The following is a 27,736-nucleotide window of genomic DNA, read 5'->3' as shown; positions in this document are numbered from 1 at the left end:
CTTTCATGTGTGATACTTTCATCCAGTCCAGGTTTCCTTGCCAGCAGCACTGGAAATACTGGCCTTTTGAGCATATAGTGATGGAAACTACAAGTTCCAGAATGCAATTTGCACAGGATTGGCACATGGTTAAGGCTTCCCCTGAACCCCTCTAAATGATCTACCAACATTTGGGTGAGTTGCTCATCCAGTCGAGCATTTACCTTTGCATTCCTGTTTATACTTTTACAAATGTCCACTATGATAGCCAGAATTAAGATTAAATCTGGTCTCTATGATCCACAGAGGTGTCTCTTGGAGGTTTTTAAGGGAGCACATATGGGGCCAAAGATAAAACAGATGGTGCTGCCTACGACTAACAAACGTGAAGACTGCACAGTACAGGTGCATATGTATTGAGTACCTGTAAATTATCCTGTTAAAAGCTGTCCGGGGGGGAAGAAACCTGATTGCTTGGCTTGTGGATGAGAATGCTCTGAGATACAAGAGGACTCTACAGCTGCCCGAGGGTGAGGTATGTTTGACTATCCTCCAATTCATGTCTGGAGCCGTCAGACACAGAGAGCAAGGAAGCTGCAGACAGGGCCATGATAAAAAGCTGACATCCTTGCTAATTTGAAGAGTTATATGGAGCTACCCTTTGCAAGGGAAGACGCTTCATATTTCTGCACGTTGACATACTGGTGCTAAGATTAAAAGATTCCACCTCAGTGCAAAGATTGAAAGATTCCTCCTCAGGCTTCTTGTGCACGGGGATGCTTTAGCGCTGGTGGCGCCCAGTAATTAGTGATTGTGTTTGAGCTTTTTGAAGACTGCTTGTCCAGCATATGTCTACGACTCCTTCGCAGCCCCTCATTGCCTTGTTTACCTTGTCTGCATTCTTGCCTTCTAATGGTGTATTTATGGAGCCCAGGTCAAGTCATCTAATCTTTATGGCCATTGCCAAGGGAAATCTAAGTGCTGGCGGTTTGTGTTTGCTCCGTGTGGACTTATCCACATCTGCTGTCGCATTAAGGAGTTTGTCTGTGTGAGAAAGATTAATCATGTTTTGACTGTTCTATGTCTTTCCCTCTTGTCTTTGTTTTGTTTGTAATTTTCCATGCACTCAACCTTTATTTACTATAGTTTTTGTCTTTCTGTTAATTTAACCACTAACTCTGTGAAAGAAAGCTGTATTTACCTGTGTGGTTCCGTAGGTGTCCTTCTCTATACAAGCCAAAACATTTGTGTCTTGTTTTTTTTTTTTTGGCTTAGTTTCTAACTGCGGTCTTCGTTCATTATGAACTAGCTCTTCCTTCACAGAATCCGAATGACATATGTTTGTCATTTACTGCTACAAAACATTTATGTTTTATGTAAAAATAACAGCCTTTCTCACCAGTTTCAAATGTTTCCTTCTCCATACCATTCAGAAAATGTAGCTGCTTGTTTCAAGCTCCTGTCTTTAGAAGTCCAAAACAACCCTGATTTGCAAATGTGAGCCACTTTTTCAGCTATTTGATTCAATAATCGGGGTCACTTTTATTTTGGTGTCCATACATATTCTCTATCCCATGTCCATACATATTCTCTATACCAGTGCGACCCTAATAGTAGGCATCCCACTTGCGATTCCTTTGAGATTTACTGAACAGCAGGCAGCTGTATACCTTCTACTTGCTACCAAATGGGTGTTTGGACGCAAAGAACTGCATGCCGTAAATTCAATGTGTTTTAACCGGCATCCTTAAACTGGGTGTTGGTGCCACATTGTTTCAGGTGGAGATTATTATTATATAGATTTTCACATTTTTTTTGTTCGCTAGACTCTCTTGCTAGTGGCCAGCAGGAAGTTTTTGGATCTAGTCAACTGACGTATTCATTAGTATTGGTCCTTGGTTTGTGAATTCTTTTGACTGCATAATGTTTTTTCACTTCAACATTTGTTTTTGTTTTTTTTAGAAAAAGTCAACGATCAAGCACTTCGCCCCTGCATCCTGCCGGGTGTGGCGTGAACGTATCGGGTACTTGCCCTCTCCATCCAAATGAATCCAAGGGCAAACACTTTGGCAAAGCCAATAGCTCTGGGTCAACATTTATAAGGTCCCAAAATCGAGACCTATTGACTATGCCAATGCTTGTTCTTTTAAGATGCTACAGGCACCTTGTTGAGCACCTTCAATTCCCTCCCATCTCCCTCTCACACCCCCAAACAACCGCCCCCACCCTCCATCACTCCACTTGTTCACACCCCATTATCCCATCACCACCTTGTCACCAGTGTGAAGGAGGTAAGACGTGAATTAGGTTGGGAGAGGCTAAGAAATGTTTGGGTTCAGAGGCAGTTAATGTGTGAAGTAGCAACTGGCCTGTGATTAGAAATGGGACCTGTTGCTTTTTGCTTTCATGAATAGCAGCAGCCTCGGCACCTGGGGCTAGGTGTATTAAATCGCCTATTTGTGATTTCCTAATAGCACATTTTAGCTATTCGCTATTTAGTACATTGCAAACTCTGAAGTACAACAGTGTGTTTTCCACTGTTAGCGATTCGCAGTGGGTCGCAAATGGACCTGCCTCATCAATAATCATGAGGCAAGTCGCAATTTGTGACCCATTGTGAATGGCTACAATCACAAGGATGGTGGCCTGCTGGGGTCAGCAGACCACCATGTCTGAGATTGCTTTTTCAATAAAGCATTTTTTTTGTAATGCAGCCTGTTTTCCTTAGAGGAAAATGGGATGCATTACAAAAAGAAAAATGAAAAGTTTTCTTTTCATTTTTTAAGAGTAGGCAATGGTCCGTGGGACTACTGCTTGCTCTTAAAAAATGATTGCATCCCAATTCGCAAAGGGGTCCCTTGGGGATCCCTTCACGTAGCAAATGGGTTACCACCAAATTAAAGATGGTGGTAACTGTGAATGTTTGCAACCGCATTCCCAGTCACAAAACATTTCGACATATCAGTGTGACTCGCTATTAGAAAGGGGCACCCTTGGCACTCACATTCCTAATACCGAATCACTACCCATTTTGCGATTCAGTGATACTGAATCGCAAAATAGGGTTTTGTACATTCAAAAATGCTTTTCCTGATCACAAACGGCCTGATTCTGCAACTCGAGCCGCTGGCAAACAGAAAAAAGCTTCATACATCTCTCCTCAAATGTATTCCCTGCTCAGGGCACTATCGCAACAAAGGCCAGCTTTGGCATACATTCTTATGCACTTCCTCTGAGGAAGAGCCTAATATATGGCATGCATTTTCATTAAAAAGGAATATGAGACGTGTATGCCAGAAATTAGTTAATACAAATGAACTATTGTAAATATTCTACACACAATTTTTTGGAGTAGTGACATTTTAGCGCCAACAGGACAAATAGCATTGCTAGAGGAATATGAAGTTAGATCTGGAGAACGTAGGTAATGGATACTTTGCTTTTGTTACTAGGCGAAGTACATACATTTTTGCCAGTGGATGCAAAGAGGACACGATCTTGAATCAGAAAAAAATAAATTAGCAGTTCGAAATAATAGAGCTCTTCGATTATCAGAGAAAGGTGGTGTCAAACGTGCACTGGATGTGGTGTGCAAAAGTGCATCTACCATGTCACAATATTCATCAGCTGCGCAGCCTCACAGGTGGCTCAAGTGACAGTTAGAGAGAGGACATCTCCTAGTATGGGACTCTCAATCAGCATCTGATCCTTGTTCAGAGAGTTCAGGGATGCCACTGAATGCTCATCTCAGAGAGTTGGCACAGGACCTGAGGCAGTGAGAAGACCCTGGTGCCCACTGTGAGCAGAATCATTGCGGGTTAGTAGACTTGTCCACTGCAGTTTCATTCAGAGCGGACTGTTCCCCGTAGTAGTTTCAGTGGGGCCATCTGGTACAGAAAGTCCCGAGAATGTATCTCTGTCATGAGCACGTCACCTATATAACTCTTCTCCATTCACAGTCTTGCAGTTCCCGGATTCTGCAGCTTCCTGAAGAGCAGTAGGTGCCGCTTTATGCTGGCAGTGCAGACTGTGTGCATTAAGCAACTGTGGCTCTCGCCTAGCTGGCCCCTCACCTCCCTACATGCTTCCACTTGAAAGACATCTTAGGGACTTTCAGAAAGCTGACCTTGGAATGCATTCCGCTTGTTGATTACCACTGGCTTTGTGGTATGTAACTCGCACTTTCTGTTTCTCATATGCTGGCCTTATTTGCTTTAGGCTCTCCAGGTTCAGTTCGACCATCCCATTGCCTAAACCGCATTTTCTGTATTCTTCTGCAAATTTGCTTTCTGTTAACAGGCCTTTAAGTCATGTTCTTATCTCGTCACATTTGCTGTGCATTCAAAAACTGAGGTCAAATATCAGGTGCTGTATTCCAGGGGTTCTTGTTTACTTTTACTTCTCTGGCTTCAAAGTGAGAGGATTTATGTGACAATCTTGCTGGATACTGGGGTTAGGAAAGTTATTTTTCTAGCACAAAACAAAATTTAAATGAACTGTGTAAGTATTTCAAAATATATCAGAATTATGAACACACACATGAAGCACTTTTTTGTTATTTCCAAAGTGTGTTGTAAACAAATACCTTATTATGATAAAAACAAATCATTAATCTAGGCGATGCAATTTCCCCACATTTATGTCTGCGCACTGTATTGTTTTATTAGTAAAACTGTATGTCTGTGCAAATGTAATGGTCATTTCAACTGAAAATGTGTTGTATGTAATGGCAGTGTGCTACCAGACCACGTATACTCTTCTATATGCCACTCCACTCTACTCTATACCACTCCACACCACTTCACTCTACTTTGCGTCACTCTACACCACTCTGCACCACTACACTTTCCACCGTTGCACTCTATGCCACTACACTATATGCCACTTCACACTACGCATCTCTACTCTACACTGTACCACTCTTCTCTATGCCAATGCACTCTTTCCCACTCTACACAACTGCGCTCTTTGCCACACCAATCTATACCACTCCAGTCTAGGCCACACCAATCCACTCTGCACAACTCCCCTATATGCCACTGTACTCTATGCCACTCTGCAACAATGCACTGTATGCCACTGCATTCTACGTCAATCCACTGTACACCACTCTAACCTACTCTGCAACATTGCACTCTACACCACTTTGCTCTACGCCATTACACTCTATGCAATCGACGCAAATGCACTCTACCCTGCACCACTCCACTCTATGCAACTTCACTTGACTCTGAAACAATCTACTCTATGCTTGCACTCTATCCCACTCTACTCTTAACCAATGCCTTTACATCAATGCACTCTGATACTCTACACAGCAACACTGCACTTTCCACCACTGAACTGTCCTCCACTCTATTCTGCACTACTCCACTCTACGCCACTGTACTCTATGCCAGCAAACTCAATGGCACTATACTCTACTCTGCACCACTCTAAGTTACTGTACTCTACACCATTCTATGAACTCTATGGCACTCGACTCTACTCTGCACTCTATACCACTGCACTCTATGCCACTGCACTGTACTCTGCGCCACTCTACTCTGCGCCACTCTACTCTGCGCCACCTCACTCTGTGCCACTCCACTCTGCGCCACTCCAATCTAAGACTCTGCATTGTATGCCACTGAATTCAATACCACTGCACTCTACATCACCATACTCTTCAACATTCAACACCAATGCACTCTACACCAGTCCAGACCGCACAACTCTACCTTGCACTCTACACCACTGCACCCTATTCCACTAGACTCTACTCTGCGCCACTGCACTCTTCATTAGTCAACTCTATGCTATTCCACTCTGCACCACTGCACTCTATGCCTCTGCACTGTACTGTGAGCCACTCTACTCTGCGTCACCTCACTCTGTGCCACTCCACTCTGCACCACTCCACTGTGCGCCACTCCAATCTACGACTCTGCATTGTATGCTGCCACCACACTCTAAGCCACTATACTCTGCAACACTCAACACCAATGCACTCTACACCAGTCCACACTACTCTATGCTAATCCTGTGTATGCCCCTCTCTGCGACTCCACACTTTGCCACTCCTATACACAACACTCTCCGCCACTCCACTCTACAACACTCTACTCCACTCTTAACGGTTCCACTCCACAACACTCCATGGCACTTTCCTCTATGCCACTTTTAGCCATGCCGAACAGCAGCCACACTGGTGAACAACATGGATAAAACACATTGGCAAAGCCAATAGCTCTTGCATAGGTGAGACCTGTTGGATTTGCCACAGCTTGTTACACGGTGTGATGGGGCCTCAATGCTGTGCTTGCTCTTTGCCTCACCACTTCATCTCCTTCATTCTAGCTCTTCTGTGGTTCCTATTCACCCGGCACCCTGCAACCAGGACTCATTCTTTTACAGTTTTACTCTGGTGCACTCCATGCTTTTGCCATTGAACCCTGAATTCTGCCTAGCATTCTGCACTCTCCTCTTTTTTTTGGTACTAATCATCCCCCTTAACCCTTTAGTTTCCACCTTGAACACTGATTCCTCCCAGCCCTTGCACCAAGGGTGTAGGAAATGTTGGGGACGCAGGGGATTTATCCCCTACACATTTTGGACTGAGGGGGAAGGAGGGGACAGGATTGGGGAGACAAGGGGACAGAAGAACTTCCCCACCCATCTCCACCATCAAACAGCCATTAGCATGTGAAAGATCTACCTATAAAGGTAGTGCTCTTGACCTGCCGTCACCCACAGAGAAACTTCAAAGTGTCCTGTTACAGAAGGTTGCATCCTGCCTGCACCTGTGAAAACAAAGGGAGAGGAGTAGAAACCTGCATTTGCTGTCTTCATCTTCCACAGGCTATTGAAGAGGCCCGGGATCTTCATGTACCACCTGCTGGCTGGCCGGCCAAGGATCATCTACCAACCAGCCCCTTCTCAGCACTTCTTTACCTGCAACCTAAATTTGAGCCTGCAAGGCAGCAAAGAAGTTGAAGACATTGTGGTGCTTGTCCCCAGGAGAAGGCAGGAGCCGGAACAACAGGTGAGGTAATGGAGGGAGCTTTATGAATAACTCAAGCCTCACTTTGTTTCAAAGAAGCCCTGCAAACTGGGTGAAGGATGTCAGGCCAATTGTTTTAGGGAATCTCGCAACAACCTTCCACAGTGCAATGACCAAAGCACCCATCTTTGACAAGCTTGGACAGCAAGATAAGTGTTCACTGCTAATATCTATTGTGGACCTGAAGGATATTATGAGTAACCACTTCAGCACGGCCATCTCCACTATTTGTTTTTTTCTGGGGGTTTTCTTTCTTTGTTTTGAAGGGTTTAACACCCCCAGATCCCACCTTTTTATTTAAATGCCTTCATCCCTTTACTCCTTTTCTCCCCTGAACCCTAAAAACTCCTTACCGCCTTTTACTTCTACCAAACATTTAACAATAAAAGCCCTTACCCCTTTTACTTCTACCCACAGCTGATTCCTAAAAAAAAACCTTACCTACCTTTACCTAGCACTGAAGCCTAAAACCTCCTTACCTTCCATTACCTCTACCAGCCTGAACCATATTAAATCCTAACCTCTTTTTATTTCTACTTAGCCCCTGAATGCTAAAACGTTATTACCTCTCTTAAGCCCCTATCCACCTCTGAACCTTAAAATGTCCTTGGCAACCCTTTCTTATTTCCCTCCCCTTAACCTTAAAAATCCCTTACCTCCCTTTACCTCTAACCCACCCTCAACGTTAAAAAGACCTTAACTCCATTTACCACCACCACCACCCACTAAACCCTATCATCCTTGTAACTTCCTTTACCCCTACCTGCCAATAAATAAAAAACCCATACACCCTTTAACTCTGCCCACTCCTGAACCCTAAAACCTCTTTGGCCCATTTACCACTTTCCTTTCCTGAGCCTTAAAAACTCCTTACTGCTTTTTACTTCTACCAGCCACTGAACCTTAAAAACCCTTTTCCTCTACTCACCTCTGAACCCTTAAACCCTTCCCTCCATTTACCTCTACCAACCCCGGAATCCTATAAACTCCTTACCTCCCTTTATTGTTACCCACCCCTGAACCCCAGGAACTCCTTTCCTCCTATTACCTCTATCCACTCCCAAACCATAGAAACCCCTTACCTCTCTTTCCCTCTACCCACTCCAGAAACGTAAACTTCCTTAAACTCCCTTTACTCTACCCACCCCTGAACTCTAAAATCCCCTTGACATCCTTTTCCTCTTTCCACCCCTGAACCTTAAAAAAGCCTTACCGCTTTTTACCACTACCCACCTCTGAACACTAAAAAACCCTCACCCATTTACCTCTATCCACCCTGAACCCTAAAAAGTCCTTACCTTCCTCTACCCCACAGCTAAAGCCTAAAACCACCTTACCACTATTTATCTCTACCCACTGTAGAAACTTCTTACCCCTCATTACCTCTACAAGCCCTGAACTGTAAAAACCCCTTACCTCTTTTTACCTCTTCTTGCCACTGATTCCTAAAAAAAACTTACCTCCCTTTAACACTACTTTCCTCTAATCCCTGCAAAAACTGTGCTTTTATCTAAGGGTGTAAGTACCCACCTCAAGTAATAATCACAGTTCTTGTCAGGATAAACCACCAAAGTCACTGATTAAACCTGAGGTCACCTCCCACTGGTAGCCATTGCAAAGAGCAGAAGGGCTTCACTTGGAGGGAATGTGTAAAGTATTTATGCTGTACTAAGACAGGTATAAAGTTGAAATGCAAAACAATAAAAATCCCAAAATGAATCAGAAAACTAGGGTAAAAAATAATAAACACAATACAGCAACATGAGAAAGATCCAATAAAAGGAACTGAGGATATGACTTTTTAAGCTTTTAGTACAAATACTGCCAAGAAGCACAAAGTATCAATGGTAGTTAATGGTCATGGTAGCCCAGGACCTAGGCACGAATTGATACTGACCGCAATGGAGCACAGATCAGGTGCACCAACCAGGTTTGTCCTGTCAAAGATTTTATCTTCTGACTTTAGTCTTTCAAGTTTCAATCCACAGCAAGAGTACACTTCTAAATCCCCCCAGGACATCAGAGGAGACACTTAAAGACTGACAATATGGCAGGCAGAGACCAGTCCAAGTCGAGGTGCCAATAATTAGCTGGGCAGTTGCAGGAGAAGCTTCTTGGAGCTTGTTCTATCCCTCTAGCTTGAACGGGTCAGCCTTATGACTCTTGGAGTCCACTTCTTTGTCTTGGTACAAGAGGGAGCAGGTCCAGTCCTTCAGGGCTCTTCTCAGGTCTCAGACAGCAAGTTCAGTCCTCTTCTGATCTAGCTTAGGTCAAGGTGTGTTCTGAAGTGGGTTGCCGGAGAATTCACATTCGTGCCAGACTCAAGCTTGTGGGCGAGAATGTTCCCTGGGGATGCCCTAACCAACGTGGCAAGGTTTCCAGGGCTACCTCTACCCATTTGGGGCATTTTTAAAATGGCCGAAGTCATCACCCTCCCTTAACCTGGGCTCTGAGGTCGGAGGATGTGTGTAGTGAGTGTACTATGGTAATCCCGGTGTGCTCCCACATCTAACACCAAAATCCAGTTTTAGGCATTTCCTGTACCCCCATCAAACACAAAGACAGAAGTCTGGTAAAAAATGAAGATGAACTTTCAGCAACCAGACAGTGGATACACATAGCATTTTTGGCATTTTGTTTCTGTTATCTGAAGCGCACCCCAAATGTTATATGTTAAACCCCAGCAGACCTGTCAAGCAGCATGTGACAGTCACACAAGATTTGACACTCTAAAGTCACAGAGGATACTTACAGCCCCACCCGAGTGGTCTCTCTAAACCACTTCTGGGGCAGCTCTCCCTCTCACTGAGGTTGGTGCCTAGTTGACTGTAAGGATAAGAAGGGAGGCAGGCCCAGTGGTGACCTACATCTGCCTTTGACAGTGGAAGGCCCTTTAAAGTACACCCAAGGACCGGACTCATCCCCCAGACAATCCTGTCAAGGGGAGGGCAACACCTCCCTACACCAATGACTTATTTTTTCTGTCCGGGGAGCAGCTCACACCTCACCACAAGGGGTCACCAGGCTAACAGGTGACTGTTGAATCCTTACAGAAAGGCCTCCAGAGGCTTTAGGCATGCAAAATTTAATTTCTTTAAAAGTACTTCTTCCATACTACGTAGACAATATTTGACTTTATCATTAAATTGGATTTTGTTTAACCATTAAAAATAGAATGTTATAATGTAACCCAAATTTCCCTATGGAAGCAACCAGCCTTGCTACAGTGAAAATAGCTTTTATGTGTTTTCACTGTAAGGACACATGAAATACTAAACGTCTACATGTCCTACTTTTAAATACTATGCACCATACTCTATGCATAGCAAGGCCTAACTTAAGAGTGGCTTATGTATATTGAAACAGACGGTTTAGGCTTATTAAAAGGGTTTAGTTTGACAGGTCGAACTGGCAGTTTAAAACTGCACAATGAGGCTTCAGTGTCAAGCCTGGAAACATGCTTTACTCTGTCACTGTATGAGATAGCACAAGGAGTGCTGCACTCCAATGTTGAAATTTGACATACGGGTGCTAAGTACAGTGTGGGTACCATATATTATGGACTTGTAAGTAAGGTAAATACGTCAATTGGGAGTATACCAATTTTATGATGTTGAAAGAATGAGCACAAGCATTTCACTACTGGTTATCAGGGGTAAAGTGCATAGAGTTCTACAGCCAGTAAAAATAGAGTTCAACAAAAAGGCCACAAAGAAAATTGGGGTGATCCTGCAGAAAGGGCAACTTTCAAACATCCCCTACCTCCTTTTACCTCGACCTGCTCATTGAATTCTAAAATACCCTCACCGCCATTTAGCACTACCCAACACTGAACTCTAAAAAACCCTTTAGAACCCCTTACTATCCAATACCCTTACCCATGCCTGGATGCTAACAACACATTTCCTGGTCTTACTATCCTCTTTCTTAACCCATAGCTGAACCCTTAAACCTCTTTAAAACCCTTAACACTCAGAACCCTTATGAACAGAAACATGTTTTTTTTAATTTAATATAATTTCTTTGCAGAATGCAGGTAACTTGCTAATGACAATTAAACATACTTGCACACTGTGATTACATGCCTGCCTTTGTAGTTCACTTCAAAAGTATGTGATTGAATATGTTTATCAGAAGCTGCGGCTCACAAATCACAGGCAATTTTTATAGGGTCAATCGGAAGTCACCATGCCTGTCCTTGTCCCCCAGAAATGTAGTGTCTCCTATGCTCCTGCCTAGGATCTGTTACTCCCCACTGAAGTGCATGATTCTGCCACTGTGCTCATGTGTTCATCGCCACATCTTCCATTCTGCAATCTCGCAAAATTATTTACTAAGCCTCACTAACATACTACACCAGGGGCGGTTTCTTCTTTAGGGCTAATTGATAGCACCCCTCTGAACTTCCTACACATTTACATAAAAAAATATTAAATAGATCGATTTGTTTGTAGATATGATCATATCCCTAAATAAATTGATGTATTTAACTCTGGGCTGTGATTCCTAGGCTGCCTGCCTGTCTGCCCTGCCTCCCTTTGAAGTAGGAGACGGAAGCCAGGCATTAAATCATCTTTTCTGTACTGTGACTCACAACGCAGGGCTTAGCTTTCTAAAGCCCTTTGTTTCCATTGTGGACTATGTTGGTATCCACTATAGGCCAGTGAAGTTTTTAGCATCATGGTTTCAGGCATTGGAGTCTTCATCCCTGTGTGAGAGCAGCCATCCGTCATTCACAGGCATAGATTCCACCCTTTCCCATTCATCACACAGTAGGAGTGAATGCATACATGTGTAACTTGGTACCTTGTCTTCGGTAATGGTAAGTGTTATAATGCTAATCTTGAGCTATTTATATTGAGATGAGACACTTTGTCACCTTAACCTCCCCCACTGTGACACCCCAGGCTGCAGATCGCTAGCCCCTTCAGAGGTGGAGCTGCTTTATTCATTCCCCTGCTAAATTGTTCCAAAAGACGAGCAGGGTTCTGAGTTCCCTTGCAAAGTTTATTCAAATATTCAAGTCAAGCTCAAAGCAAGAAATATGTGCTTACAGGAAAGGCAGTTATCGGCCGTATGGCATTAAAACTGGCCCTATCTTCATGCCCTTAACATTAATGCCAAAAACATGGATTGATTTGCAATCAATGAATGATACAAATGTTAAGGTAAAGTGTGTGAGTGATTTTGTTCCTCTCTTTTTTCACGTTTTATTTAATATCACATTCCCCAAGAGGGTTAACTGTTTCATCTTCCTGTGTTTCTGTATTTTTTTCTCATGCATCCTATTACTCTTCAATAGTGCTTAATTTGACTTGTGTCAGGTGTTTATGAAGGGCTTTGATTGAGCGCGCTGGCGCCAAGGCTGAAGCCGGCAAAGCACAGTGCCTGTCAGTGGGTTGGTGCCTCTGCAGAGCAGACAGAACAATGGTCATGTATTCACTTACAATTGAAATTCAGTGTAAATGTGTGGCAATGTTGTACACAGAGGTCAAAATATTTGGGTGAAAGCAAAAGGAAATAAAGTGCTTAAATATGTATGAGTGCAGTGTGTGTTGGAGATGGGAAAATGAGGTTGATGTGAGGAAGTGCATTCAGGCAAGAGTGAAAAGAGGGTGCTGAAGAGGAAAGAGAGGATGTTGAAAATGTGCAGATGGATTAGATGTGCAGAGAAAAGGGCATACATAGCTAACATAAAGCACGCATAGCTGAAGGCCAAACTCTTTCCACAGGCCTCAATAATATTTAATTTATAGTCTCACAATTTCAGAATTGAAACATTTCCAATGTTAATTATTTATAACAAATCATTGTTGTTACTCGTGTATCTTCAACAGATACCCATTGACAAAGCAAGAAGGACTGACAAGTTTTAGGTGTGTCAACTGTGTTATATTTCTGGATGCAATAACATCTCAGCGAGAAACCAAAAATACAGTTCGGGTGGCACACTGAAGGAACCACAGAAATGTATTTTACATGTCCCTTTTAGAGAGCCCCCACTTTTTTCATCCCACTTAAAGACCTGTCTGGGCAGATTTCTGTAGGACTGATTACAGCCAGCAGCTGCAGGTGCTTCCCATGCCCGGTTAGAACATTTTCTTCCAAAGCTGATGCCACTTGCTGTGCCAGACACTGGGCAAGCACACGATTTAAAGAGCCTGAAGATGTCGTGCTGTACAAATTGCAGATTAAAATAACTGTTGAATGTATTACTGCAGTAAGATATGGGTCAGTTTTTAATGTGTTTAATATTCCAAGCTACACATTTGCGTTGCTTTATAAATCTTGCTTTCTCACTAAATTCATTTACTTTCAAATGCACCATTTGTCCATCTTTTTTCAATTTTGTCTTGGGAGGAGGACACACCCTGGACCTCTGACAGCTTCAGCACCCAGACCCCCCTAAAGCCTAAATCCTGCATCACTGCTTGCTTCTATCCATTCCGAGCTACAAAACGCAAGAGTGTGTGGTATTTTTCCTGCACAAATTCTATCATATTTTACCTGGCAAGATGCATGTCGGGAAAAAAATGCAGTATTACTATATCTGTTATAACCCTGGTGGAGATTTCCGATTAAATCCCTTTATGTGAGAAATACAAATAGGCTACTGAGGCCTTGTACTACTGCGTATGTTATTCCAGTGCACAAACAGCTTTTCAATACACTAAAGCCAAAGCTATTGCTATTGCCAGGGCTATTATTTCTCATTCACAGACATTCCTAAGACGTGCATCAAGTACGTAACCGCTTTCCCGCATCACAAATGTTGATGCCATACATTAACCGGCTAAGAATAAGTGGGCTTCCGTCTCTCCCACTAAAAACTTCACCCTCAGTAATGCAAGGCCCATCAAACGGAATAACGCGGTAACGTCTATTTTAAAGAGACAATAATGCGTCAATGTATTGTAAAAGTCTGCTCGTGTGTACTCAGCTGCGCTTAAAGATCGACCGACACCAACGTATACAGTTTCAGTGGAAAAAGATGTATCAGGTTTCGCTCCGTTGTGCCCTCTAAGGAACTTCCCTGTCAAAATACAGAATGTTGTAGTATATTGAATTGCACGATTTAATGCCCCTCGGTGTCAGAACTGGTGCTGCCAGTGCAATGCTTGGCTCTTGTGCGGCTCTTTGATAAATGGGCATCACAGCACGCCGGCCGGACGCTTGTTGCGGACTCACCGTGAGCTGCTGCACCCTGGGACCTCCACGCTGGTCCTTCATGTCTCTGGATGGAGTGGACCTGCTGCGCTTAATCCCCACGCAACCCTCCCCGAGGTCAAGCTGGGAAGAGAAAACAAGACAGGTAAAAAGGTGACTGCATCCCCGAGCCACTCCCCGTAGCGCCTAGATATCACAAAGAGAGGGAGCAGCCACAACCCCCAGGGCATCATGACATCAGTGTGCTCAGTGACAACAGACTACCCTCGGGGCGGGGAAGAGGCGTGACAGTTCTTCAGAAGCACAGCTCTTGTTATTACTTCAAGAGGATGCTCTGGGGAGGCATGAGAGGAGACCAGGCACTTCAGCAACAGACTAAACAGCGGAGATGGAAGGGGGAATGGCCGATTCTCACCTGCACAGAGCATAAACAGTAACTGAAGAAAGACAACTCCACAGGGACAGGGGACAGGGTAGAGGAGAGGGAGGGAAGGAAGCACGGCATGCATGGCTGCGGAGAGGTGGCTAATGAAAGAGACAGTAGCCCTCTAATCACCTCCGGGGAATATCCCAGGGGTTTAGTGGGGTTTATTTTAAGATCGGAAATCATACGGAAAAAAGATTACTTATGGCGAAGAAAAATATAGGAAGGAAAAACAGTGTAACTATGTTAAACAAGGAGGAAGGAGGATTCAAGTGACAAACGATGTATGTATTAACAGTAAGAGTGAAAGATTGAGAACATAAAAAGACGGCAGGTGGATGGCGCTATGGGGCGGTTCAACGACTGATAACGGATTGTTGGAACTGTTTTGGATGGATGGATGGGTGGGTGGATAGATACTGGCGTTTGGTTTGGTGGATTTATGTGTAGCTTGATGGCTTAATGATAACGAAGCGGTCTAAATAATTCACGAATTAGAAACATGACTAGTTAAAGACGAACAATAAGTAAAATAAGAAAAGGATACTCTAATAAACAGATCAGTTAAGGGATAAGGTGTATAGAGGTTCCATCCACCCCCAAAACTATTAGAAAAGATGTTTTGAAGGACATTTTAAAAAGTGTTTGAAAGATGGGTGAGCTATAGTTCTGCACCCTTTTATTTCAGGGTGTAGCTCACAAAGCTGCCCAAAAAACTATAAGCAGGTCCCACAGGATTAAGTTCAAGTTCACCCATTTACTGTTTTACACCTAAAGTCAATAAAGTAACCTTCATTTGTCTACAATTTGAACGTCTAATATACTGTTACAAAGTTAAATTATTCATTCAGCGCCAGAAAACAGAAGAAATTAAAACAGTCCAAACATGTTTTAATCTCAATAAATGGTGACACATATACATTTTTAAATATTTTCACATGTTTTGATATCAATAGATGTGACATAAATATGTGTATACGACATTTATACGTCTTGGCTTCAATGGAAAAAAATGTGAAGTCATTATTGATAATATATTAATTGATCGTGAGGCTTATCTTTCACACTGCATAGTTCATGGTATCATTGTTGAGCTCCTTTTTTTAAAAAACACTTTACTGTCACTTTACAGATACACAGAGGACATCCAAGTAGACATGGCAATACGAATCCTATCATAAATGGAACTTCAGGCCCGGATATTTCAGTTACAAGGTTTGCATTTGTTGTCCTGTTGTCTACTACACATTCCCACGCTGTCACAGTGTACTTATACAGTTTACTTCTGTGTCTTTCAATTCAGATTATTGCATATATGTAATACCAGTTTGTAGTTATGCATATTAATTTCAGGCATGTAAGTGAGAGAAGTTCTTGCTAATGAATGTACCAGTTTAGAACAAACAATAAATTGTGTAAATCTAGTGGTCATACAGATATATGGAACTCTTGGAGTCTTGGATCAATAAAGCTTGCATTTCCTGCGACGGGGTTGATTGTGCAGGAGGCGGTAGGATGAATATGGTGTTGTGGCCATAGAAGAATCAGGACTTTATAGAGTGATCTATTTGGGGTACTGGCATTTGCCCTCTCCAGGTCGCTCTCTCAGCTGTGTTTCTTGCATTCAAAGACTATCATGTGCATGGTTTATTCTTTCAGGGTGTGTATTCAAGCAGCAATGGATTGAATATGTCTGTGTTGATACATATTTATAATCTGATTATGTGTAGATTCTAGATATGTATAGTTCTTTAAGAAATGTGTATAGTTACTATTTCATAATAAATTATACACATACTCATAAATCCTGTTTAACAAATGTATATTTACTCATGGTTAAGTATATATATATATATATATATATATATATATATATATATATATATATATATATATATATATATATATATATATATATATGTGTGTGTGTGTGTTTTTATGTATGTGTTTATATATATATATATATATATATATATATATATATATAAATATATATATATATATGTATATATAGATATATATATATTTGTATATATGTATTATTCTATGCTTATCATATTCATATGTCATTGCTTACCTCCTAGATAAGTTGTTATATTAGATACTTAGGAAACCCTGCTTTCTTTTTTATATCACAATGGGCAAATGTTATCTTAACTATTTAACAGCAAGCATTTCTCTATTGAAAAATTGAGGAAAGATAAAGGAATGTTAGACATCTACACTTATTAATTAACATCAAATATTACAAATCTTGAAAGTCTGTGTTTACACAATACTACATTTCTTCTCATATTATACCCATTATTATATTCCTTGCACATAAATTCCCTTACTATGTACTTACATATCTATTTATTTATTACTCTAGTCCCACTGTACTAGAGATAAAATAAATACAATTCAAAATATAAATACATTAAATTAAAAAATATATACATATATAAATAAAAAATAATATAAATTGTACTATCTCGTAAGCGTTACTCAGTCTCCCCATCACCCTATGTCTCTATCAATCTATCCTCCATTCCCACTCTGACTTATCCCAAACCCATTCTACTACTTTCATCTCCGAAATAACCCTGCCTAAGCTCTTCCCTCCTCTGCCGCATCTAGCTCACCCCAAACCTCAGTTTACTACAATAATTTCCCAAACAACCCTACTAAATTCTCCCTCATTTATCTCACCTAGACTCATCCAAAACCCCTTCTGCTACTATGATATCCCTAACCCATTTCCACAGATTCGTCCCTCCTCCATCTCTCCTTTACTCATTCATCCCAAGCCACATCCTATAACTATAAACTCCCAATTAACACTTCTGGATTCTTCGCTCCTCTATCCCTTCATTACTCTAGTCAATCCAACTAACAAGCTCACATATCCTCTGTTCAAATTAACTCATAATAATACTAATACTACACTCATATTTCCCTATACTCATCCCCCACTAATTCCCCTTGGGTTCCGGAGTAGCTTGGTTCTCGCTGAAAATTGCTTCAATGCCTCATCAGGGGTAGTAAGCGCTATATAAATACAATTACAATTCTGAATCTGTGGTTCTTGTTTTGCTACAGAAAAGGTTACCCCTGAGGAACTAATATTAGCACTCAATTAGTGTGGTTACAGACAGAAGAAAAGGAGAGTGCTGCAGGAATTAACCAAAGTAAGACTTTACTACGCCACTCAAGAAGTAATGGCCTAGTAGGTGGATAGAATGAAAAAAGATATACAAATATGGGCAAAATATTAATGTTCACAATATTACACTGACCAATGAGATTTATTGTCACTTTACTCCAAGCCCTCATTTTAGCTACATGTTGAGAAAGCAATTGTTCATCATTTAATAGGATTAACTGATGAGGTAATCTTGATACGTAGATACATAGCAACTGAGACCACATTCAGCTCTCAGGTGACACTGTGAAATTGACAACTATTTGAGTTTTAAGTATATGAAGGCAATACCCCAAGAAAGTCCCAATTATTAACCTAATAGCGTGGAAGGAAAGACCAGGGTGTTTGGGGCAGATCTACAGGGAGCTTTTTTGTAAGCTATGTCAAGGATGATTGTGGGGTTGGTATTACATATAAAAAATGGGAAGAACTGAAGTGGTTGTTAAATTCTAGTTTTTCAGAAATGCTTAACATTTTTGAATATCATTGATTGGTCTTGAATGTGGAGATAGTACAGGGGGGAGAGAGTAGGAGACATCAGTTGCAACCCTAATAAGGCTTGTAGTACTAAATTCACACCGTTTTTTTGTCTATATTTTCTACCATGACACAGCTTATAGTCATGTGATGGAATGTCACAGGCCTAAATCATCCTTCGAAGTGACGACTGGAAAAGTCTGCCTAACCAAAACCATATAGCCTATAAAGATAGGGCATTTTACAGCACTTAGGTTATAACGTCATTATATGCATGACACAGCAGGTTTAATTTCATGAGGTTGCGATTTTAAGACTACGGACATAGAATCTTAAAATTACCTGGACTGCATCTGACTCATCAGACAGGTGGGCAGCTGCTCAGGTTATTTTTAATCTAATACCTTTACTTGTTGCACTATATATGGGCCTAAAGGGGATGACCCGGTGCTATTCGCCTGTTTAAATTGTGAGTTGCGCAGTTGGACTGGCGATATGTTTATATTAGATGACTTCAACTGCATTATGAACTCTATGCAAGACACAACAAATCGGGTACCCATCTCACTCATGAATAACACTAGGCAGAATATCAAGTACCTAGCCAGAGTACATGGGCTTGTGGATCTTTGGAGTACCCTCCATCCAACTGGCTGCACATATTATTCCACACAGCAGGGCCATTACTCTAGGATTGACATAATCTTTACTGCTCAGGGCTTAATTAATAAATCTAAACTTCAGCTTTGTCCAAAGATCACCTCAGACCCTTATCCCTTATTAACATTTCACAGCGGCAACCTTATGGAATAGCTGCATTGATGGACCTTTCCTAGATCCTTATTGCTGTTCTCTGAATATATTAAAAAAATGAATACTGAGCTTACTGCATGTATTACTTTGAATACTGGCTCCTCTGCCCCCACATTGTTTGGGATACTTTAAAGCATTTGTACGAGGGCTACTGAGCAACTCATTATCCAGCAGAATAAGGTTCAAAAGGCCCAAACACATGCTACATAGTTAGAATTACAGAGATGGGAGCAGAGGCACTCTCAGGCAGTTCTGGAAAACAATCCTAATAAATACAAGACCAGGGCTGAGCTGATCAAATGCTGGGGCAGCTTGAACCGGGCACAAGGAGATAAATCTGCTTGTGCCTATCTTAATGGCCTTTTTTATTTATTTGAGTATGGGGGAAGAGGTGGGAAGGTTTTCGCTTATAAAATTGCTAAGAATAGGTGGCTACGCTAATAAATATCATGATCCTCAGGAAATTCTAGACTAGCTTAGGGTTTTTAACAAGAACTCTACATGGAAATGTGTGAGCCGGGTTTGCAGATAACTGAAGAATATATTAGTGCAGCAAATGTATCAAAGCTCAGCCCTATAACTGCTCAGGCATTGGAGGAACCAATTACTATTGAGGAGCATGAATGTGCTATCAGATCACTTTCCTCTCGCAAGGCTGCGGGCGATGATGTGCTGCTTATGGAATCTTATAAAATCGTCATAAATACATTGATACATTTGTTTCTGTCCATCACCCAATATGCTGCTCAAACAGGCAATTTACCTGACTGCTGGGGCCATGCTAAAATTGTGATGTTTCTGAAAAAGGATAAACCTGCAGTAGAGAGAGGATCTGAGTGCCCAATGTCTCTGATCAACGTGACACTAATATTTATGCTAAAGGTTTAGCCATCCAGCTAGAAGCCCACATTCAAGAGCTTGTATCCCCGCAGCAGCATGGTTTAATTTGGGGCAAAGATACCATCAGTCACATTAATGCTGCCATAGTGTTATTCAATGCTTCTAATACTCTTGGGATACGCATTGGTTTGATCTTACTTGATGACAAAAAAGCATTTGATAGGGTTTCGTGCCATGTATGTGGACACTCTGCAGGCTATAGGCATTGGGAACCAGTTTTAAGGCAGATCCTGAATTTATATTGGAGCCCAATGGCTCTTAGCTGAGTACATCTCTTCTCCATTCCAGATCACTTGTGGTATCAGACAAGGATGTCCATTATCTCCACTTATATTCACTCTTAATTTGGAGCCCTATTCAAGGCATAAAATTCAGAATGTTAGGGTCGTACCAGTCATGATACATGGCCACAATATCAAAATAAGTATGGTGGTGACGTGGACGTATATTCATCTGACCCACTTCCTGGATCAATCTGGGTGCCTTCCCTACCTCTCCATCGGACAGGGAAAGCAAACAGCTGGATACCTTTGGTAAAATGATTTTCTCTTTTGCCAGCCTAGCACTGCAGTCAGTGAACACCATGTGCCTTTTGAGCTGATACAAACACATTGTGTGGGTTCTTGTCGCAAATTGCTGGTGATGATATCGGTGGACGCCCAAGCCATACTCTCTCAAGTAATTGCTGATGGGCGAGATGCAACAAAGTTCACCATCAGATGTGGGCTTGGCATGACTGACTCGCCATGCCTGGCTGAGAACCGCCTGCTTGTCGATGGATGTACAAGCTTCATACATGGACATACCCTTTGATGGCTCTCACCTCTTTGATGAGAAGGCAGACTGAGCGTTGGAGCGCTTTAAAGATAGATGAGTTACAGATAGGTCCTTGGGACTATCCATGCCCCCCCACTATCCCAAGTCTGCCTTTGACCTCTTCTGTGGCTACAATGGGGGCTAGCAGCCATGTCCTTTTCCACCCAGCCACCAGGGCCAACAGGATTTCCAGCCCTTTCGTGCCTGTTGATGCGTTGGATCAGTCCACCACTCTAATGACAGCCGCACCTTTCAAACCCATTTAGTTAGCTCTAATAACACCATGGGCACTGATAGAAAGGCTGGTTCCGCCGTCACCTGCCCTACTCCGTGCTTTAAATGGGCCGGTACTGTCCGGTACTGAGTACCAGCACTTTTTTATTTTGAGAGGGAGAGTACCGGCACATCTTAAGAAAAACGTAATACTTTTAATTGGAGAGTACCGGCACTTCTCAGAAACAAGCAGGTACTCTGGCACAGAGTACCTGCACTTTATTTTTTCCATTTCAAGCACTGGCCCTACTGGAACTTGATAAAATCTGACAAGTGGGTTTTGCAAATCATCCATAAAGGCTATTCCATCCATTTCCTGGAAACCCTTCCACCCATGGTGCTCACTTATGACTGGTTACAGAGTTCCATATCTCCTTGCAGTTTACCGTGCTCCCCTTGGGCCTTACTAGCACCCCCAGGGTTCACAAAAGTGATGGTGGTGGTTGCAGCACATCTGCGGAAGTCAGGAGTTCCACCCTTCCCCTACCTCGACAATTGTCTGTTGACGACAGGCTTGCCCTAGACAGTCATCTCGCGCCTCCAGACTGCGTACCTCCTGCATTCACTGGGGTTCACTATAAATGTGAAAAAGATACATCTGATTCTCTCTCAGATGATCCCTTTCATCTGAGCCATTCTTGATACAGTGCAGATTTGGCCTTATCCTCCGGAACTGCGACTCCAGGATATTTGGGATATGATTCCAATGTTTCAGACTCTATCCTGGATTTCGGTGAGACTGATTCTAAAGCTGTGGAGCCTTATGGCCTCCTACATCCTGTTGGTGACACAAGCCAGTTGACATATGTGGGCTCCACAGAAGGATCAGAAGTTTCAGTGATCACAGCATCCAGGGAATCTCTCTAACCTGGTCCAGGAGGGAATGGCAAAAGACCTGCAAGGGTGACTGATGAACCACGATTGGGTTAGTGGCAGACCCCTTTCCCTTCCGTACCCAGAGCTGACGGTAGTGACAGATGCATCACTCCTGGGCTGGGGAGGCCATCTGGGAAAGGTAACGATCAGAGCACTCTTGCCTCTGGTGAAGTCTAAGTTTCATATCAACCTGCTGGAGCTCTGGGCAATCCGGTTCCCACTGGAAGCCTTTTTTTCTCTAATCAAGGGAAGACTAGTGCAGGTATACATGGACAACACCACTGCCGTGGTACTGCACTAAACAGCAAGGGGTGGGGTTGTGGACGCTTTGTCAATACAGCCTCTAGACAGGGCAGGAACATCACAATTTCCCTGGTGGTTTAACACCTAGTGGGCTCACTGAACACCATGACAGACAAACTCAGCTGTTGATGCTTTGAGGATCACAAATGGCATCTCCACCGGTAGGTGGTGCAAGGTCTATTTCAAGAGTGTAGAAAGCCTGGGTTAAATCTGTCTACCGCAGCTGAGACTGCAAAATGTCAGCAGTACTGTGAGCTGCAGTTTCCAAGGTGGTTCTTGCAATGAGACGCTTTTCTTCTCAAGTGGAACTCTGACCACATGGAAGGCCTTTCAACTGATACCGTTCCTGCCCAGAGTTCTCAAGAGGTTTAGGAACTACTGGGCCGAAGTAATTCTTGTGGCTCCTGATTGGGCACTGAGAGTTTAGTATCCTGAGCTTTTGAGCATGAGCATTGGTCCTTCGATCAGGCTGCCCTTCAGGAGGATCTTCTGTTGCAGCAACAGGAGAGGGTTCTGCACCCAAACCTGCGCAACATCGGTCTACATGCATTGAGATGACAATTGACACCTTTCGTCCAGTCTCTCAAAATTTGTGATGTTATTCTGGCAGCCAAGCATCCCTCTACCAAGATGGTGTACACCTGCCATTGGGACTAATTTGTAGCCTGGTTACAGCCAAACACACTGATCATCATTCTGCACCCTTATCCCAGGTTCTTCTACTTGTTCTTTCTTTGGTCCAGTAGGGTTCTTCTCTGGGCACTTTTAAAGGTTATATCTCTGCCATTTCAGCATTCTTGTGGTTGCCATACCAACCTTTTTTGGTCAAGTCACCGATTGTGACTAGGGTCCTAAAAAGACTACAACCGGTTTCCCCACAAGCTATTCATCATGTCCCAGAGGGATCTTAACCCGTCCTTACCTTCCTCATGTGTAATCCCTGTGAGCCATTACACAACTGACCACTTATCTGCTCACTATCAAATGGCCTTTCTAGTGGCCATACGTTCAGCCAGGAAGGTCATCAAACTGCCGGCCCTCTCCGTACAACCTGCTAATAACACCATTTACCCAGACAAGCTGGTTCTGAGGACCTTTGCCACTTTCCTCCTGAAGGTTGTGACACACTTTCATATAGGCCAAACCATCAACTTGCCTACCTTCTTTGATCCACCTCAATCTTCAAAAGAAGAGGAGAGACTCATCCTTTGGACCCAAAAAGAGAGTTGTCGTTAAACACGGATCACTGAAGAGAGTTCCGGGTAGATGATCAACTCTTTGTAGGATACGTTGGAGCTACAAAAGAGAAGGCAGTGCAGTAATGGATCATCTCACAATGGATAGGGTTCTGTGTAACAATCTGCTATGCCTTGGCCAAAGACCAATTCCCCAGGGGTTTGCATCCATTTTACCAGAGCCAAGGATGTCACAGCCTACCAAAGCAAAGCGCCATAGAGGGCATAAACACTGCCTCGACGCAGGATGTCAGTGCTGCCTGGTTCTTAATAGTGGCAGTTCATCATTGCAAACAGCTGTTGTAGGGCTACCAGCTCAGAGAGACCAGACCTCTTGGAACTAAAGATCCCATCACTCTTTTGCGGTGGTGGCACGCATACAGGCCGAGCTGGTTTACAAAAACGCTTCCTTATTCTAAGACGCAGCCAATTATTCTGGGAAGCGGAGGTGGTGGTGAAGGTTTGAACCCTGATATTGGTCCAGTAAGGGTGCACATAGCACCACGTTCTTGTTTTGGCAGCAGCATTGTGTGCCTAACCTGCATTGGGATTCAAATCTATCTCATGGAAACTTGTGAGTCTGTCCCTTTGTCAGGAGGGGGAGTATGGTACGATGGTCTCAGGGTGAGGTTTCATTTATTTGCAGATCTCCTGTCTGTTTGAATGCATTACAGAATTCAACTAAAAGGATCTCCAGAGTCTTCGCCTTTGCTATAGGGAATCAAGCGCATAAACTTTGAGGATATTTCACTGAGCTATTAATCAAACCTATTGTTTTAACTCCCTTGATGTCAACAACGGAGTTGGAATTGAAAAAAGGAAGTGAGATGTGTGACTTGATTCTCTCTGCTGCGCATATATGATTTACATTATTCTACATGATTTCCATTTCCTTTTTGAGAATCAATGAGGTATTTGTTCTGATGGAAAAGTACTTACATGGAATCTGAAGACTACTTGATACGTTCAGTGTGCTATAAGGTTAACAGACACATGCCAAAAAAGTGAAGTAATACTTGCTTACTCTGTTTGCCACTTTTAACAGAGGTTCAGTGTTGAGTTCCTGGATAATGCTTTTCACCCATGGGATGTTAGACAATTGATATGTTGTGGTAGGTGATAAGAAATATTCATAAATGTTTGTGCATATCTAACAACCAGGTGTGCTTTTCAGTAGTACACTAAGCACCTAATATGAACTGACTTATGGTTCTTTCCATCCAGTCTAAACCCATATGGATTGTGGATATTGCAATCATTTATTCTGGTGATTCTAACAGTACCTATTGGAGTATATATACATATTTGTTCCTTTACAGGTATATATATTAACTAGACATCATTACATATATACATACCGTGTGTGTATATATATATATATATATATTTGTTTCCTTTAGGTCTTATTCCCTGCTGACCCCTTCCTATCCTTCCCTCACTTGATCACTTCAAAAGTCTGTGCTATTTCAGCAATTCAGAATTGGAGCGCTCAAGAGGTGGACCATTCTGAGCATCATACCCATCCAGAGGATTCACCAAGTTGATACAAGGCTGCAACAATTGCATTAGCTCATATAGTCCCTGTCTTGGTCATCTGTCAGGTAGCAAAATGGGTGTCTTTACACACATTCACCAAGCACTATTATCTGAATGGTCAGATGCACGTGACAGGCACTTTGCCACCTACAGGACTTTTTGGTCCAATCTGTTTGCAGATCCACCACCGGGAGGCATTGCTTGGATATCTATTTTAAGGTAAAGAATCTAGGGCTAGAAGCCTCTATCAGATGAACAAGTTACTTACATTAGTTAATGCCTTATCAAGTAGAGACTGTATCTAACCGCAGATTCCTTACTGACACTCAGGGGGTCATTCTGACCCTGGCGGTCTTGGACCGCCAGGGTCGCGAATGACGGAAGCACCGCCAACAGGCTGGCGGTGCTTCCCAAGCCATTCTGTCCGCGGCGGTAAAGCCACGGTCGCCCCGCCGGGGCCGGCGGTTTTCTGCCGTTTTTGCCCCGGCTGGGTGAATCCACCAGGGCAGCGCTGCAAGCAGCGCTGCCCTGGGGATTCTGACCCCCGTACCGCCAGCCTGTTTCTGGCGGTTTTCACTGCCAGGAAGAGGCTGGCGGTAAGGGGTGTCCTGGGGCCCCTGGGGGCCCCTGCACTGCCCATGCCACAGGCATGGGCAGTGCAGGGGTCCCCTAACAGGGCCCCGGCCAGCTTTTCACTGTCTGCCTAGCAGACAGTGAAAAGCACGACGGGTGCAACTGCACCCGTCGCACGGCCCCAACACCGCCGGCTACATTCGGAGCCGGCTCCTGTGTTGCAGGCTTCATTCCCGCTGGGCCGGCGGACGCTAACATGGTTAGCGCCCGCCGGCCCAGCGGGAATGTTGGAATGGGGGCAGCGGTATTTTGGCCGCATGGCGGCCAAATGCCGGTTCCCGCCTGGCGGGCGGCTACCGCCGCCCGCCAGAGTTGGAATGACCCCGTCAGTCAATAGGGTCACCCTTCTGAGTGCCTTAGTAATGCACATCCGTATGTCAGCATTCTTCGTGGTTCCATGCTTCTGAAGTGGAAAGTTGTGAAAACAAACTGATGTCAGAGTGCTGGGATGACGCATATATAGGAGTCTATGTTTTTGGATAGAATAAAAGAGGTCTCGTCATAGAAGTAGCAAACAAGCAGTGCAGGGGTCCCCTAACAGGGCCCCGGCCAGCTTTTCACTGTCTGCCTAGCAGACAGTGAAAAGCGCGACGGGTGCAACTGCACCCGTCGCACAGCCCCAACACCGCCGGCTACATTCGGAGCCGGCTCCTGTGTTGCAGGCCTCATTCCCGCTGGGCCGGCGGGAATGTTGGAATGGGGGCAGCGGTATTTTGGCCGCGTGGCGGCCAAATGCCGGTTCCCGCCTGGCGGGCAGCCTCCGCCACCCGCCAGAGTTGGAATGACCCCGTCAGTCAATAGGGTCACCCTTCTGAGTGCCTTAGTAATGCACATCCGTATGTCAGCATTCTTCGTGGTTCCATGCTTCTGAAGTGGAAAGTTGTGAAAACAAACTGATGTCAGAGTGCTGGGATGACGCATATATAGGAGTCTATGTTTTTGGATAGAATAAAAGAGGTCTCGTCATAGAAGTAACAAACAAAGAAAATGTTTCTCCAGACTATAAAGTTCTTCTGTTCTCTTATACCTAAGATAGTAGATAAAGAATGATCAACTTGTTTTACTAACTCCAGACCAGGATACTTTGAGAAGGCAGGATTTGTGGGTTATGTTTTTCATTAGCAGTGGGGGCTGCAAAAGGGTGAAGTGAATCAGTCCAAAAGCATGAAAGAATGAAAGCAATTGTAATAGGGATGTTTTAAGAAAAGATTGCATCAGAATGTGTGCCATGTACTATGCCTGAGCCCATTTATGACTAAGGAAAAGGCCAGATCATGAGACCTTGCATTAGTAAATGTGCAAGTGCATCCTCCAGTTTTTAAAGGCACAGATTGTAGTCCCCTGGCAGGGTCAGAATGGGACTGAAAATATGCCAAGTTACTAATATAAAAGTGACCCTTATTTGAAAATTGGGTAGTAAAAAAAAGTAGACTACTTTATAAATTGATCGACTTTTTGTGACAGTACATCTGGGTGGTCTCTGATGGGTGTGGAACTCCAGCCTCTGTGCTTGCTGTAGGTAATGCTTGGAGTGATATTAGGGAAACACAGCAGTGAAATATACTATGGTTCTCCCCTAACAAATAGTTAAAAACATACACATACCTGCTGTTCCTCCTACTAAGTGCTATTGGTACATCAACAATGAGTTTGATTATATAAAACCATCCAAAATACACCTTCCTCTTTTCCTCAATCTTGTTCCCTTCCTTCCCTCTTTCCTGGTCCCATTTGTACACCCGTAATGTCCTCTACAGTGCTTTACATGGCTGAGCTCTCTTATTCTCGGTTGGAAAATATGATTTTTTTTTTAAACATGTTTTTATTGATTTTTCAAGACGAAAGCCATACATTTTCTGGCATACATAGTCATTGATAACAAATTATCATTGGTTACAGTCTATCGTCTGGCTCTCCCATATTAATGGTCAATGTATATATCAAACTGCTAAGAACTTGTGTGCACTTCCCGGTCCGCTGATTCTGCCCATCACTACCGAGGTTGCCGCCACGTAGGGCAAAGCTTTCAGTTGCAATGTGATTCTGTTACCACTAGCGACAGGGGCCCACGTGACCAC

At 43.2% G+C, this 27,736-nt stretch overlaps 1 protein-coding gene across 1 annotated transcript in view; it reads right to left on the bottom strand.

Moving 5' to 3' along the window:
- The window catches only part of LOC138262383 (kinesin-like protein KIF19), a 94,150-nt gene extending 79,823 nt beyond the window's left edge, over nt 1-14,327 (bottom strand). Inside the window, exon 1 of the mRNA XM_069212283.1 lies at nt 14,210-14,327. Within this exon, the coding sequence (XP_069068384.1) occupies nt 14,210-14,251 (42 nt within the window). The 5' untranslated portion in view covers nt 14,252-14,327. The remainder of the gene's footprint in view (nt 1-14,209) is intronic.
- Between the last annotated feature and the right edge of the window lie 13,409 nt (nt 14,328-27,736).

Source organism: Pleurodeles waltl, chromosome 10 (assembly GCF_031143425.1).
Source record: "Pleurodeles waltl isolate 20211129_DDA chromosome 10, aPleWal1.hap1.20221129, whole genome shotgun sequence".
NCBI lineage: Eukaryota > Metazoa > Chordata > Amphibia > Caudata > Salamandridae > Pleurodeles > Pleurodeles waltl.
The sequence above is the reverse complement of the archived record's forward strand: the minus strand, read 5'-3'. Positions and strand labels throughout refer to the sequence as shown.